Source organism: Lampetra fluviatilis, chromosome 76 (assembly GCF_964198595.1).
Source record: "Lampetra fluviatilis chromosome 76, kcLamFluv1.1, whole genome shotgun sequence".
Lineage (NCBI taxonomy): Eukaryota > Metazoa > Chordata > Hyperoartia > Petromyzontiformes > Petromyzontidae > Lampetra > Lampetra fluviatilis.
Window position 1 is genome coordinate 3,182,170 of NC_136350.1, and position 18,386 is coordinate 3,200,555.

Consider the following 18,386-nt stretch of genomic DNA (forward strand, 5'->3'; position numbering starts at 1 on the left):
CTGGCTATTACAAATGATAGAAGCTCAACTAAGTGGTTGATAACATCATCATCATCATCGTGTGGAAATGTAGAGACACCCACAGAGTCTCAGACTCACCACACAGAGACCCACAGACTCACCACACAGAGACCCACAGACTCATCACACAGAGACCCACAGACTCACAACACAGAGACCCACAGACTCACAACACAGAGACCCACAGACTCATCACACAGAGACCCACAGACTCATCACACAGAGACCCACAGACTCACCACACAGAGACCCACAGACTCACCTCACACAGAGACCCACACAGACTCACCACACAGAGACCCACAGACTCACCACACAGAGACCCACAGACTCACCACACAGAGACCCACAGACTCACCTCACACAGAGACCCACAGACTCACCACACAGAGACCCACAGACTCACCACACAGAGACCCACAGACTCACCTCACACAGAGACCCACGAACTCACCTCAGACACCCACAGACTCACCTCACACAGAGACCCACAGACTCACCACAGAGACCCACAGACTCACCACACAGAGACCCACAGACTCACCACACAGAGACCCACAGACTCACCACACAGAGATCCACAGACTCACCACAAAGAGACCCACAGACTCACCACACAGACCCACACACTCACCTCACACAGAGACCCACAGACTCACCACACAGACTCACCACCCACAGACTCGCCACACACAGACACCCACAGACTCACCACACAGACACCCACAGACTCACCACACAGACTCACCACCCACAGACTCACCACACACAGACACCCACAGACTCACCACACAGAGACTCACCACACACAGACTCACCACACAGAGACCCACAGACTCACCACAGAGACCCACAGACTCACCACACAGAGACCCACAGACTCACCACACAGACTCACCACACAGACTCACCACACAGACTCACCACACAGACTCACCACACACAGACTCACCACACAGAGACACACAGACTCACCACACAGAGACCCACAGACTCACCACACAGAGACCCACAGACTCACCACACAGACTCACCACACAGACTCACCACACACAGACTCACCACACAGAGACACACAGACTCACCACACAGAGACCCGTAGACTCACCACACAGAGACCCACAGACCCATCACACAGAGATGCACAAACTCACCACACACAGACACCCACAGACTCACCACACAGAGACTCACCACACACAGACTCACCACACAGAGACACACAGACTCACCACACAGAGACACACAGACTCACCACACAGAGACCCACAGACTCACCTCACACAGAGACCCACAGACTCACCACACAGAGACACACAGACTCACCACACAGAGACCCACAGACTCAACACACAGAGACCCACAGACACCGCACACAGAGACCCACGAACTCACCTCACAGAGACCCACAGACTCACCACAGAGAGACCCACAGACTCACCACACAGAGACCCACAGACACTCCACACAGAGACCCACAGACTCACATCACACAGAGACCCACAGACTCACCACAGAGAGACCCACAGACTCACCACACAGAGACCCACAGACACTCCACACAGAGACCCACAGACTCACCACACAGAGACCCACAGATTCACCACACAGAGACCCACAGACTCACCACACAGAGACCCATAGACTCACACACAGAGACCCACAGACTCACCACACACAGACCCACAGACTCACCACACAGAGACCCACAGACTCACCACACAGAGACCCACAGACTCACCTCACACCGAGACCCACAGACTCACCACACAGAGACCCACAGACTCACCTCACACAGAGACCCACAAACTCACCTCACACAGAGACCCACAAACTCACCTCACACAGAGACCCACAAACTCACCTCACACAGACACCCACAGACTCACACAGAGACCCACAGACTCACCACACAGAGACCCACTGACTCACCACACCGAGACCCACAGACTCACACAGTGTCACACAAACTCACCTCACACAGAGACCCACAGACTCACCTCACAGAGATCCACAAACTCACCTCACACACACACACAGAGACCCACAGACTCACCACACAGACTCACCACTCAGACTCACCACACACAGACACCCACAGACTCACCTCACACAGACTCACCAGACACAGACACACACAGAGACCCACATACTCACCACACACAGAGACCCACAAACTCACCTCACACAGAGACCCACAGACTCACCTCACACAGAGACCCACAGACTCACCACACAGAGACCCACAGACTCACCACACAGAGACCCACAGACTCACCTCACACAGAGCCCCACAGACTCACCACAGAGACCCACAGACTCACCACACAGAGACCCACAGACTCACCACACAGACTCACCACACAGAGACCCACAGACTCTCAACACACTTAGACCCATAGACTCACCACACACAGAGACCCACAGACTCATCACACAGAGACCCACAGACTCACCACACAGAGACCCACAGAGACCCACAGAGACCCATAGACTCACCACACTGAGACCCACAGACTCGCCTCACACAGAGACCCACAGACTCACCTCACACAGAGACCCACAAACTCACCACACAGACAAACTCACCTCACACAGACTCACCACACAGAGACCCACAGACTCACCTCACACAGAGACCCACAGACACACCAAACAGAGACCCACAGACTCACCACACAGAAACCCACAGATTCACCACACAGAGACCCACAGACTCACCACACAGAGACCCACAGACTCACCAAACAGAGACCCATAGACTCACACACAGAGACCCACAGACTCACCACAAACAGACCCACAGACTCACCACACAGAGACCCACAGACTCACCACACAGAGACCCACAGACTCACCACACCGAGACCAACAGACTCACACAAAGACCCACAGACTCACCACACAGAGACCCACAGACTCACCACACCGAGGCCAACAGACTCACACAGAGACACACAAACTCACCTCACACAGAGACCCACAGACTCACCACACACAGACACCCACAGACTCACCTCACACAGACTCACCACACACAGACACACACAGAGACCCACAGACTCACCTCACAGAGATCCACAAACTCACCTCACACACACAGAGACCCACAGACTCACCACACAAACTCACCACTCAGACTCACCACACACAGACACCCACAGACTCACCTCACACAGACTCACCAGACACAGACACACACAGAGACCCACAGACTCACCTCACACAGAGACCCACAGACTCACCTCACACAGAGACCTACAGACTCACCACACAGAGACCCACAGACTCACCACACAGAGACCCACAGACTCACCACACAGAGACCCACAGACTCACCTCACACAGAGCCCCACAGACTCACCACAGAGACCCACAGACTCACCACACAGACTCACCTCACACAGAGACCCACAGACTCACCACACAGACTCACCACTCAGACTCACCACACACAGACACCCACAGACTCACCTCACACAGACTCACCACACACAGACACACACAGAGACCCACAGACTCACCACACAGAGACACACAGACTCACCACACAGAGACCCACAGACTCACCACACAGAGACACACAGACTCACCTCACACAGAGCCCCGTGGAGACATCTTCAGGCTGAGTCGACCTCGAGGAGGCCCAGACAGGCTTCAGATTTTTCCCGCCAACGCCGCCATTCGCCCCGACCGGAAGCGGAAGTAGAATCTGGGGGTGGAGGTGGGGGCCCAAAGAGGGGCGGGAGGCGACTTCCGGGGGGCGTGGTCACGCGCTTTGACGTCACTCGGAGGGGCGTGTCTAAAGGGGGCGTGGTCACGCCCCTCGCACTGATACGTCACCGGTGACGTCGCAATCGCCACGTGCTTCCTCAGAGTTGTTGACGCGCGTGAAGGAGACGGCAGCTTCTGACACTTGCAGCTGCTGCAGCTTCGTCATCGTCGCCTTTCGAACGACTTCTGCTGAAGCCATCCGAGCGAAACGTTTGACGAGGTGAGTTTTGTGGGTTCGTGGTGAGTGTGTGGTGAGTGTTGTGGGTTTTGTGGTGAGTGTTGTGGGCTTGTGGTGAGTGTTGTGGGTTCGTGGTGAGTGTGTGGGTCTGTGGTGAGGATGTGGGTGCGTAGTGAGTGTGTGGGTGCGTGTTGTGGGTGCGTGGTGAGTGTGTGGGTGCGTGTTGTGGGTGCGTGGTGAGTGTGTGGGTCCGTGTTGTGGGTGCGTGGTGAGTGTGTGGGTCCGTGTTGTGGGTGCGTGGTGTGTGGGTCCGTGTTGTGGGTTCGTGGTGAGTGTGTGGGTCCCTGTTGTGGGTTCGTGGTGAGTGTGTGGGTTCGTGGTGAGCATGTGGGTTCGTGTTATGAATTCGTGGTGAGTGTGTGGTTGCCTGTTGTGGGTTCGTGGTGAGTTTTGTGGTTTCGTGGTGAGGGTGTGGGTGCGTAGTGAGTGTGTGGGTCCCTGTTTGGGGTTCGTGGTGAGTGTGTGGGTCCGTGTTGTGGGTTCGAGGTGAGTGTGTGGGTCCGTTTTGTGGGTTCGAGGTGAGTGTGTGGGTCCGTGTTGTGGGTTCGTGGTGAGTTTGTGGGTCCGCGTTGTGGATGCGTGGTGAGTTTGTGGGTCCGTGTTGTGGGTTCGTGGTGAGTGTGTGGGTCCGTGTTGTGGGTTCGTGGTGAGTGTGTGGGTCCCTGTTGTGGGTTCGTGGTGAGTGTGTGGGTCCGTGTTGTGGGTTCGTGGTGAGTGTGTGGGTCCGTGTTGTGGGTTCGTGGTGAGTTTGTGGGTCCGTGTTCTGGGTTCGTGGTGAGTTTGTGGGTCCGTGTTGTGGGTTCGTGGTGAGTGTGTGGGTCCGTGTTGTGGGTTCGTGGTGAGTGTGTGGGTCCGTGTTGTGGGTTCGTGGTGAGTGTGTGGGTCCGTGTTGTGGGTTCGTGGTGAGTGTGTGGGTCCCTGTTGTGGGTTCGTGGTGAGTGTGTGGGTCCGTGTTGTGGGTTCGTGGTGAGTTTGTGGGTCCGTGTTGTGAGTTTGCGGTGAGTGTGTGGGTCCGTGTTGTGGGTTCGTGGTGCGTGTTGTGGGTTCGTGGTGAGTGTGTAGGTCCGTGTTGTGGGTTCGTGGTGCGTGTTGTGGGTTCGTGGTGCGTGTTGTGGGTTCGTGGTGAGTGTGTAGGTCCGTGTTGTGGGATATTGGAGAGGCTGGGTCCATGGTGCGGATGTGAGTCCATGTGAGTTCGTGGTGAGGATAGCGGTTCGTGGTGAGTGTGTGGTTGCCTGTTGTGGGTTATTGGAGAGGCTGGGTCCATGGTGCGGATGTGAGTTCATGTTGTGACTCTCTCCACCATCTCCACCCCCTTCCCCCCTCCCACAGCTTTCCACACAGAGACCTTGGAGACTGCTGCGTGAGAGAAGCCACTCTGAGCATCAACACCATGGAGGTACGCATGGGCCCCTACTCTCGACTTACCAACACCACCAGCACTTACGAACACCACCCTCACTTACAAACACCACCTTCACTTACAAACACCACCCACACTGATTATTTTTTTTTTACCTTTCTATCTGGCAACAAAACTGACACCTTTTTTACAAGGAGGAATGTTTACATAGACCACAATACCTGCAGTCATAATGCAAACAAAAAACATAACTCTGATAATGTATGCACTGTCCTTGAAGTTGATTGGTCCACACCCGAGACAGCTTTCCTTAGAGCCTAGTCTCACATGGTGTTGGACCAGATGACGCCAAAAGGCGCACAACTCAAAGACAACCCACACTTCCGAACACCACCAGCACTGATGAACACCATCCACACTTACCAACACCACCCACACTTACCAACACCACCCACACTTACCAACTCCACCCACACTCACAAACACCACCCACACTCACAAACACCACCCTCACTTACAAACACCACCCACACTTACGAACACCACCCTCACTTACCAACACCACCCACACTCACAAACACCACCCACACTCACAAACACCACCCTCACTTACAAACACCACCCACACTTACCAACACCACCCTCACTCACAAACACCACCCTCACTCACAAACACCACCCTCACTCACAAACACCACCCTCACTCACAAACACCACCCTCACTCACAAACACCACCCTCACTCACAAACACCACCCTCACTCACAAACACCACCCACACTCACAAACACCACCCTCACTTACCAACACCACCCTCACTCACAAACACCACCCTCACTCACGAACACCACCCTCACTCACAAACACCACCCTCACTTACAAACACCACCCTCACTCACAAACACCACCCTCACTCACGAACACCACCCACACTTACGAACACCACCCTCACTTACCAACACCACCCACACTCACAAACACCACCCTCACTTACAAACACCACCCACACTCACAAACACCACCCTCACTTACCAACACCACCCTCACTCACGAACACCACCCTCACTTACCAACACCACCCTCACTCACGAACACCACCCTCACTTACCAACACCACCCTCACTCACAAACACCACCCACACTTACCAACACCACCCTCACTCACAAACACCACCCACACTCACAAACACCACCCTCACTTACCAACACCACCCTCACTCACGAACACCACCCTCACTTACCAACACCACCCTCACTCACGAACACCACCCTCACTTACCAACACCACCCTCACTCACAAACACCACCCTCACTTACCAACACCACCCTCACTCACAAACACCACCCTCACTTACAAACACCACCCACACTCACAAACACCACCCTCACTTACCAACACCACCCTCACTCACGAACACCACCCTCACTTACCAACACCACCCTCACTCACGAACACCACCCTCACTTACCAACACCACCCTCACTTACCAACACCACCCTCACTTACCAACACCACCCTCACTCACAAACACCACCCTCACTTACCAACACCACCCTCACTCACGAACACCACCCTCACTTACCAACACCACCCTCACTCACAAACACCACCCTCACTTACAAACACCACCCACACTCACAAACACCACCCTCACTTACCAACACCACCCTCACTCACAAACACCACCCTCACTTACAAACACCACCCACACTCACAAACACCACCCTCACTTACCAACACCACCCTCACTCACAAACACCACCCTCACTTACAAACACCACCCACACTCACAAACACCACCCTCACTTACCAACACCACCCTCACTCACAAACACCACCCTCACTTACAAACACCACCCACACTCACAAACACCACCCACACTCACAAACACCACCCACACTTACCAACACCACCCTCACTCACAAACACCACCCTCACTTACAAACACCATCCTCACTTACAAACACCACCCTCACTCACAAACACCACCCACACTTACCAACACCATCCACACTTACCAACACCACCCTCACTCACAAACACCACCCTCACTTACAAACACCACCCTCACTTACAAACACCACCCACACTTACCAACACCACCCTCACTCACGAACACCAACCTCACTTACGAACACCACCCTCACTTACGAACACCACCCTCACTCACAAACACCACCCTCACTTACGAACACCACCCTCACTTACGAACACCACCCTCACTCACAAACACCACCCTCACTCACAAACACCACCCTCACTTACCAACACCACCCTCACTCACAAACACCACCCTCACTTACCAACACCACCCACACTTACGAACACCACCCTCACTTACCAACACCACCCTCACTTACGAACACCACCCTCACTCACAAACACCACCCTCACTTACGAACACCACCCTCACTTACGAACACCACCCTCACTTACGAACACCACCCTCACTTACCAACACCACCCACACTCACGAACACCACCCTCACTTACCAACACCACCCACACTTACAAACACCACCCTCACTCACAAACACCACCCTCACTCACAAACACCACCCTCACTTACAAACACCACCCTCACTTACAAACACCACCCTCACTTACGAACACCACCCTCACTCACAAACACCACCCTCACTTACAAACACCACCCTCACTTACGAACACCACCCACACTCACCAACACCACCCTCACTTACCAACACCACCCACACTCACCAACACCACCCTCACTTACGAACACCACCCACACTTACCAACACCACCCTCACTTACAAACACCACCCTCACTCACAAACACCACCCTCACTTACAAACACCACCCACACTTACAAACACCACCCTCACTTACAAACACCACCCTCACTTACAAACACCACCCTCACTTACCAACACCACCCTCACTTACCAACACCACCCACACTCACAAACACCACCCTCACTTACCAACACCACCCTCACTTACAAACACCACCCTCACTTACGAACGAGCTTCTATGAAATATATATTTGTTCAACGTCGACTTACAACTCGCACTTGCGAACCGAACCGCGCAACGATCCTCCGCGAGATGTAGTGAGTGTTTGTGATGCCTGAACACGGCTGTGTGGCACCACGGTGGCTAGGAGATGTTAACAATCTCACTTGGTATACAGGAGGTCGTGGGTTCGACCCCGACCCTGACGCCTACTGTTTATTTGAATCTAGATTTGAAGCTTTCGTGACTGCAAGGATTCATATTCTTAGGTTTTTTCGGTAGAGTCACGTAGGTAAAATATTTAAATTAATAAAAGTAAAATAAAAATAAAATAAAAATCACGACGTTTCGGAGGCAACACAAGCTCCTCTCACTTGATACAGCTATCGTGCTGTGACGGTTCCACCTTAAGACGGAAGCTTGTGTTGCCTCCGAAACGTCGTGATTTTTATTTTATTTTACTTTTATTAATTTTAATTTTTTTACCTACGTGACTTTACCGAAAACACCTAAGAATATGTTTATTTGAAGTCTGTGTGTGTAGAGGAGCATGCTCCAATATTGTCTGTGTGTGTATGTGCGTGCAGACGAGCCAAGCTGGAGCGAGGAGGAGGGAGGGAGTCTCTGTCAACACGTGGAGCGCGCTGTCCGCAGCCGGCACCGGCCCCATCCGCAGCAAATCGCCTCGAGGTGAGAACAGCAGTGAGAGCAAACGTGGCCACGGTGAATGGGGGGGGGGGAAGTCACTACCGCCATTTTGCATGGGGGACTTGACGGCGGCCATGTTGCTTAGGGGACTTTGTGGCAGCCATTTTGCATGGGGGACTTCATTGTGGCCATTTTGCATGGGGGCTGTCACGGCAGCCATGTTGCATGGGGTACATCACTACGGCCATGTTGCATGGGGGACGTCACTATGGCCATGTTACGTGGGGGATGTCACGGCGGCCATGTTGCATGGGGGTCTTTAGGGCGGCCATGTTGCATGAGGAATGTCATGATTGCCATGTTGCATGGGTATACAGTATTTGGCTGCCACTATATATTTCCATGTGATGAAGATAATATCAGCCACTTCAGTGGGGCCTTACCTGCCAAAATAAAAAATATATAGTTTAATTTTAGTATGGGTCTCTTATCAGCATGGATCTCTGTGGGTCTCTATGGATCTCTATGAGTATGGGTCTCTATGGATCTTTATGAGTATGGGTCTCTATGGATCTATGTATGGGTCTCTATGGATCTATATGAGTATGGGTCTCTATGGATCTATATGAGTATGGGTCTCTATTGATCTATGTGAGTATGGGTCTCAAAGGGTATCTGTGTTTCTCTATGGTTCGATACGAAAATGCATTTTTGTGGGTCTCTGTGGGTCTGAGTAGAGTTTCCACGTGATGATGACGACGATGTAGCTCTAGCGGGGGCATTACCTGGCATGTAAACAAAACAGAAATAGTTCAAAGTTGTTGTTGTCACGTGTGCAGCGATCCTGAATTTTTTTGGGCCTCAGTTGAGTCATCGCCAAAAGCTGGAGCTGGCGGCCATGGAACAAGTCTGGTTCTTCACTGTCGACGAGGTCGACAAACCCCGGGGCGGCAACAACAACGACGGCTACGACGACGATAACAACAACTACATCCCTGTGAGGCTCACAGAGACACAGAGACACCCGTAGAGACCCACAGAGACACCCATAGAGACCCACAGAGACACACACAGAGACCCACAGAGACACAGAGACACCCATAGAGACCCACAGACACACACAGAGACCCATAGAGACCCACAGAGACACCCATAAAGACCCAAAGAGACCCACATAGAACCAGAGACACCCATAGAGACCCACAGAGACACCCATAGAGACCCACAGAGACACCCATAGAGACCCACAGAGACACCCATAGAGACCCAAAGAGACACACACAGAGAACCAGAGACACCCAGAGACCCACTCCCATTGAGACCCACAGAGGCACCCAAAGAGACACCATTAGACACCCAGAGGTTTTTGTTGGGTTAGAAGGCATGAGTATAAATGTGTAATTGTTAAATCTGCCACCACCACCAAACACAGACAGTTAAGATTCTGTTACGGGTTTCTGGGGTCTCTGTGGGTGTCTAAGGATCTGTGTGGGTCTTTATTGGTCTGGGTGTCTGTGGGTCTCTCAGGATCTGGGTCTCTGTGTATGTGTTAAAGTTATTTCGCACCATATGTAGCAAACTTTCGCTAATCCACTCACAGCGACGTCGGCCGTGATGGCCAGGAGATGTTAACTCCCTCGCCTTGTATACAGGAGGTCGTGGGTTCGATACCGACCCTGACGCCTGCTGCATATTTGGAGTTTGTGTCTCTATCTCTCTGCCCGTGGTTGCGTGGATTTTTCCAGGTCCTCCGTTTTAAAATCCTTTATATTAAGTTCGCTTGCGCGCTTACGACCGTGCAAATCTTTCGGTCGTTTTTTAACCCACTTCCCGTGATCCAATCTAGCTGACATTTTGCACACAGACTCGTTGTGCGTGACAATTAATGTTCGTGAAAATTTTACACTTTTTAGGACAAAAATATTATATTTAATTACCAATTGCTTAATGGTGCAATGCAATCATCTGACCCAGAGGTGGCAGCCATCTCAAGCCAGAGGACGAGAGGACTCTAGCCGCCACGCATATAAAGGATTTATAGTGAAAAACTTTGTTTTTACGGGTTATACTTGTTTCTTCTTCCACATTTAGAAACAACGTCACCACACATTTAGAGCAATTGGCTTCCGCTACACATTTCCACACGGTGGTAATGAGCAATGATTCGTGATGGCCAGGTCACTCTTGAAAAAGAAGAGCTACATAGCAGGTCAGTGGTGGGGCCTTTAACAGCGTAGCAATAGGCTGTAGCCTTTCTGGAAATGAAACACATACTTGCGGTGAACATGCAGACAAAAACATGCTCTGATAATATGTGGCATTGCCTTTGATACTGATTGGTCTACACCAGGGGTCGGCAACCTACGGCTCCGGAGCCGCATGCGGCTCTTTACGGGCTGCTTCTTGACGATATGTACGTGAGTACAGTATGTACTCAGATGCATTGCGGCTCTTGAAATACTGAATTTTGTATCGAATTGGAAAGAAATGGCTCTTCTTGTTATTTTGGTTGCCGACCCCTGGTCTACACCAAAGAAAGCAGCCTTTGTTAGGGCCTAGTCTCAATACCAGTGTCTCACCACCAGTGCCTCACCACCAGTGTCTCACCGCCAGTGTCTCACTACCCAGTGTCTTACTACTGAGGGTTAGATGGATAAACGCAAAAAGGCGAACAATCCCCCCAAGTTTTAACGGCATTCGGTATTCTTGGGTCTTTCGGTAAAGTCACGTAGGTAGGTTCAAAGAAAATAATAAAAATAACAGTTAGACGACCGCTTGCGTTGCGATCGAAACGTCGTAGTTTTCTGTTATTTTTATTATTCTTTTCTTTGAACCAATCTACGAGACTTTACCGAAAGACCCAAACATATTAATTCCTGCAGTCACGAAAGCTTCAAGTCAATCATTCGGCGAGTTTAACGAAACATTTAAACATCTCCGCAATCTAACACCCAAGCAAATAGAAACCTCCATGGTGGAAAATGGCGGCCGTGGAAAATGGCGGCCGTGGAAAATGGCGGCCGTGGAAAATGGCGGCCGTGGAAGCCCCGACTGCCGCTGCTGCCACCACCCTTGAGCGTCAGGTACTCCGATCGCGACGACTCTGACTACCGGTCCCTGCCTCCTCCTCCGCCTCCCCAGGTCCGCAAGGAACAGCTCCACTACCGCTACGAGGTGCAGAAGCTGATCGGCGAGGGAGGCCAGGGACTGGTGCTGCAGTGCCTCGACCACAAAACCAAAACACACGTGGCCATCAAGATGATGTCGCTGCCCTTGTGGTGAGTCCGCGGTGGCCCGCGCTCTCGGACAATAATCATCAAACGATTGGAGGCACCGCCGTGAAACTTTCACTATGGACTCGTTGACAAAATACTAACTGCCGTAAAACTTCTGCTAACTATAAATTAACAAAATACGGACATAAACCTGCTGCTGAATATGAACTAACAAAATACTAACTGCCATGAAACTGCTGCTCACTACAAACTAACAAAATCTTACTGCCATAAAACTGCTGCTAACTATAAACTAACAGAATACTAACTGCCTTAAAACTTCTGCTAACTATAAATTAACAAAATACGGACATAAACCTACTGCTAAATATGAACTAACAAAATACTAACTGCCATGAAACTGCTGCTCACTACAAACTAACAAAATCTTACTGCCATAAAACTGCTAACTATAAACTAACAGAATACTAACTGCCATAACACTAACTGCCATAAAACTACTGTTAAATATGAACTAACTAAAAAAATACTAACTGCTATAAAACTACTGTTAAATATTAATTAACTAAAAAATACTAACTGCCGTAAAACTGCTGCTAACTATGAACTAACAAATGTATAACTGCCGTAGAACTTACTACTATGAACTAACTCACTAAATAATAACCTGCCGTCAGACTACTGCTATGAACTAAAGTTTACTAACAAAATAATAACTGCCTTACAACTATTACTAAGTATAAACTAAAAACTAGCAGACCCATAGAGACCCACAGAGACGCCCAGACCCTTAGAGACCCACAGAGACACCCACAGAGACACCCAGACCCTTAGAGACCCACAAACACACCCACAGAGATACCCAGACCCTTAGAGACCCATATAGACACCCAAACCCTTAGAGACCCTTAGAGACCCAGAGAGGCCCACAGAAACACCCAGACCCAGAGACCCAGAGTAACCAACAGAGACACCCACAGAGTTACCCAGAGACACCCACAGAGACCCACACAGAGTCACCCACAGAGTCACCGTCGATTTCGTGGCCTTCCCCCTCCCGCTGTTCAGCCCCTCGACAGCGTCCCGCCAGATGACGGAGCTGGAGGTGGCCAAGGAGCTGCAGGGCAAGGCCAGCGATGATCTCTACGGAGTCATCCGGGTCCTGGACACGTTCAAATTCCGCGGACACAATTGCCTCGTCGTCGAGCTCTTGAAGTACGCGAACCTCCCCCCCCACCACCCAAGCAACTAGATTTATCGATTCATCACATTTATTGAGTTTTACACGCAGGGCTTTCGCGACCAATATAGAGGTATTTTTGGGTTAGATTACGTTATATATAAATGTTGTGTCGTTAAACCCGCCACCATCCGACACAGCCAACTAGTAAGGGTTGTCACGCAAACAGAACGTACCAATTCGTTACTAGTACAGCACTAGTGTGTAGTGTATAGTGTAGTATAATGGTACAGCACATCGTTGTGTTCGAGAGCCAAGCCACAACATTTACAATCTCCGAGTACGGCGTTTCGCCAGTAATTACAACCAGCTTCATCAGGCGACAGCCAGATTTTGTGGAGAATTTCACCTGTTTCGTTCCTTATATAGAGGCACAGATGTGGTGACCACACTTCTGTGCTCTTGCGCAGAGTGTGGGGTGGCGGGGGGATGATTAATTTTCTAATTTGTTTCCCAATAGCTTTATTTAATAACTTTCAAAATTAACTTCTTTCGCAGTTTATTTAATGAGTTTAAAGATAGTTAACAATTCATCAAAAGATGTCTCGCCTCGTTAAATCAATTAAATGTAGGTTTTTACCCTTTTAACTGGTACAAAACTGACACCTTTATTCAAGGCATCATGTTTGCAATGACCACAACACAAGTAGTTGTGTTGTGGTCAGTGTCAGTTTTGTACCAGTTAAAAGGGTAAAAACCTACTATTATATTTTGCCACTGGTAAAAGAGATCTCATAGTGTAAATGCTTACCCCGAGCTCTCAATACTCTGATATTGCACTGTGTTTGAGTTGAACACCTTCTGGTGTCATCTGCTCCAACACCAATGGGGACTAGGCTCTAAAGAAAGCCGTCTCGGGTGTGGACCAATCAACTTCAAGGACAGTGCATATATTATCAGAGTTGTGTTATTTGTTTGCATTATGGCTGCAGGTATTGTGGTCTATGCAAACATGACTCCTTGTAAAAAAAAAAGGTGTCAGTTTTGTTGCCAGATAGAAGGGTAAAAAAACAATTATCGTCGTCGTGGTTGTCGTCGTCGTCGTGCCAGGAAGAGCCTCAACGACGTGATGAGCAAAGGGAGCGTCGGGCGAATCTGCGTGATGTGCTTGAGGGAGTACACCAGGGCCATCCTCCACTTCCTGTTGTACGCCAAGCGACGGGGCATCGTCCACGGGGACATCAAGCCGGTGAGCGGAGCGGGGGCGGTCATCGCGCCCTCTCACCTGAGGACGACTGCTTGCGTTGTAGGCCGAAACGTCGTGAGAATTATTTTATTGTGTTTTATTTTTATTAGTTTATTACTTCCCTTCCACGTGGTGACTTTACCGAAAGAACCAAGAAGATGAATCCCTGCAGTCACGAAAGCTTCAAATCGAGTCCAAGTAGCTTTTTTACCCCCCTGCGTGCCTCTATCTCTACCTCTCGCTGCCCGTGTGGGTGTCAATGCGTCACTTTGCGTGATAGGCCCGCTGCCGGCTGGACACTCTCTTGCCGTAACCTCACAGCGTGGAATTCCTTCTCTGTCCCTCCCCCTTTGTCCAGGACAACATTCTGCTCACCGCGGCCGGCAAAGTGAGGGTCACCGACTTCGGCTGCAGCTTCTACCTGAAGCATGAAGGCGAGTGGCTTTGCGAACGTGGAGTTTTTTTTGTTGTTCAGGGTTAACTCGCGTCAATGTCAACGTTGTGTCGTCGAACCCGCCGCCACCCGACGCAGCCACTCGGTGAGGTTCAGCGTCACGTAAACAGGACGCGCCCATTTGCCACTTGCACAGCGCTAACCGGTGTGTGCTGGAGATGTAAACCCACTACGACGTTTACAATTCGAGCGCTTACAGCCGAGCGTCATCATCAGGCGGGCAAGCCAGAGTACGCGGTCCAACCCAAAAACTCACCTTCGCCGTGACATATCGGTCGCAGAAGCCGACTACGCGTTTAACCGACCGAAAAATAAACCTGTTCAACCCACGTCGCTGTTGACGGAGGGACTTCATATCAGAGGTCGCAATCGGGTACCCGATACCCGTACCCTACCCGATACCCGGCCGGCTACAGGTACCCGTTTGCGACCCTGGTGCGGCCGGGTACGGGTAAGGAATCAAAACCCGTTTGCGACCTCTGCTTCATATTCGTTGTCGTTGTTGTCATTGTTGTTGTCGTTGTTGTTGCTGTGCAGCCCAAACCGTGGGCGGGACGTTGCCCTACGTGGCCCCGGAGCTGCTGCTGGGCTACCAGGTCACCTGCGCTGTGGACATGTGGGCCCTGGGCTGCACCGTGGCCGAGATGGCCACCGGCAAGGATCTCTTTGATCCACGGACCTACGAAGAACACCTGCCCTGCTGCGTCGAGGTACGGGCTGTGGGTGGGTACGGTGGGTATAGTGGGTGGGTGGGTGGGTATGGTGGGTGGGTACGGTGGGTATGGTGGGTGGGCCGGCAGGTCTCTATGGGTATGGGTCTGTTGGTCTGCACAGAGACTCATAGAGACCATACAGACCCACAGAGACCCATACTCATGGAGTTGGATTCTCTCTCACGGCCACAAACGCCAAAGGTGGCCGGGCGTGGCGCTGGGCACCCACCCCCTCATGTGCCGTTCCGGCCTTCAAAGGTGCTTCTCGCTGCTACCAGCACTTGGCCCAGCAATGAGATGAGGCTAATGTGGGGAGGGGGGGGGATTTTTGTTGTCTTTGTACACAGTGCCGGCCTTCGTAGGTGCTGCTTGTGATTAACCAGCACTTGGCCCAGCAATCAGATAAGGCTAAGACAAGTTCAAGTTCAAGTTAATTTATTATGTATAGCCCTGTGAGCCATTCGGCTCTTGAATCGGGTGCAACCGCAATAAACAAACAACATGAACAAAAAACATCTTAAAGTGAATATGTGACTGAGTGCAAACAGAAAATCCAAGAAAAGACAGCAAAATATTGCAGAAAAAAACACCGTACACCAACGCTGTGTGCAAAAATCCCAGTGGGATGCAAGTCAAACAACAACAACAACCATAAGACAACTTAGATTAAGGCCATCAGTCTAACTCTGTACTACAACAAACAAACATGGCTAAACCAATACACTTTTCGAAATCACCAAAATAAAGCCATGAAAGCAATGAAAAAGCAATCAAGACGAGGGGAAGGGGGGATTGTTGTCTTTGTACGCAGTTCCGGCCTCAAATAGGCGCTGCCTCCGCCACTACTCACCGCTGACAGATGGCACTTGCCCCAATGGGCCCGCTGAGGCTACACCGGCTGTAACCGCCCCCCACCCCTCCTTTTGCCTTCGTCTGAAACCGTGCGCAGATCCTGGACATGCCCCCAAAAAAGATGGTGGACGAAGCCCCAAACAAGACACTTTACTTTGGTGAGTCGAAGGCTCGGGCAGGCTGGTGTGTGAGTGAGCGGGTGGGTGGGTAGGTGAGTGGGTGGGTGGGTGAGTGAGTGGGTGGGTAGGTGAGTGGGTGGGTGGGTGAGTGAGTGGGTGTGTGGGTGTGTGAGTGAACGGGTGGGTGGGTAGGTGAGCGGGTAGGTGGGTGGGTGGGTGAGTGAGTGGGTGTGTGGGTGTGTGAGTGAGCGGGTGGGTGGGTAGGTGAGCGGGTGGGTGGGTGGGTGAGTGGGTGGGTGGGTGTGAGTGAGCGGGTGGGTGGGTAGGTGAGTGGGTGTGTGGGTGTGTGAGTGAGCGGGTGGGTGGGTAGGTGAGTGGGTGGGTGGGTGAGTGAGTGGGTGGGTGAGTGAGTGGGTGAGTGAGTGGGTGGGTGGGTGAGAGAGTTGTTGGGTAGGTGAGTAGGTAGGTGAGTGAGTGGGATAGTGTGTGGGTAGGTGAGTGGGTGAGTTGGTTCGGGTAGGCTGACGCCAGCGACATAACCCATTCCGTCTTGTTAGCTGGGGGGTGGCAGTGAGGCTCTTATAGGATTCTTTTGTGGGGGGGGTTGGGGGGGGGACTGGGGGGGGGGTCTCTGAATATCCCGGAGGTGGGGCTCTCTGTAGAAGTCGCTAGGAAGCATAGGTGGGTTTGTGAGTGAGCGGGCGGGTGGGTAGGTGAGTGGGTGGGTGGGTAGGTGAGTCGGTGGGTGGGTGAGTGAGTGGGTGGGTGGGTGAGTGGGTGAGTGGGTGAGTAGGTGGGTGAGTGGTTGGGAAGGTGAGTAGGTAGGTGAGTCAGTGGGTGGCTGAGTTAGTGAGTGGGTGAGTGGGTGGGGAGGTGAGTGTGTGGTTGGGTAGGTGAGTGGGTGGGTGGGTAGGTGGGTGTGTGAGTTGGTATGTAGGTGTATATGAAGGTGGGTAGGTAAGTGGCTGAGTGGGTATGTGGGCGACGTGTTGGCGGGTGACTCTGCGTGTGTCTCTCTGTCTCTCTGCAGACTCTGAGGGTCTCCCCTACAACCTGTCCCAGCAGCGTCCACCAGGAAGCCTGTCCCTGCACCGCGCACTGCAGGGACACCACCCTCAGCTGGTGGACTTTGTCAGCCGCTGCCTGCAGTACGAACCACGCTCACCCCTCGCTCACCACCACTCATCCCCACACCACTCACGCCCACTCACCACCCCAGACCTGTCAACACCTTATCAGTGCCCTACCTCACTACAGACCCAATTCAGACCTTTATTGGTCACTCACTGACCCTGATACATATCAACGTACATCCTGCAAAGTCCCATCACAAGGAACAAACACAAACAAATAGACACAAATTGTTTTTATCACCCAGAATTGAAACGGCTGCACTCCGTACGGACCTGAAAACTCAATTACCCTGTACAAGAATATCGAAAAAACCATACGGGTTGACGGATCTGCAACCCACTCACCACCCACCACCACTCCCTTCCACCCTCTCCATCCCCCCACTCTCCTCCCACCTCCCACCCTGTCAAATCATCTCACCTTGCC

General features: G+C 51.6%; 1 protein-coding gene across 1 annotated transcript; it reads left to right on the plus strand.

Moving 5' to 3' along the window:
- Positions 1-9,244: 9,244 nt before the first annotated feature.
- LOC144953393 (dual specificity tyrosine-phosphorylation-regulated kinase 2-like) lies at positions 9,245-16,852 on the plus strand (the record flags this gene model as incomplete). Its single annotated transcript, XM_078883960.1, has 8 exons — positions 9,245-9,256; positions 9,892-10,023; positions 12,168-12,304; positions 13,331-13,477; positions 14,553-14,691; positions 15,047-15,122; positions 15,680-15,852; positions 16,805-16,852. Coding segments are annotated over exons 1-8 (864 nt in total), but the record flags the coding sequence as incomplete, so codon positions are not given.
- Between the last annotated feature and the right edge of the window lie 1,534 nt (positions 16,853-18,386).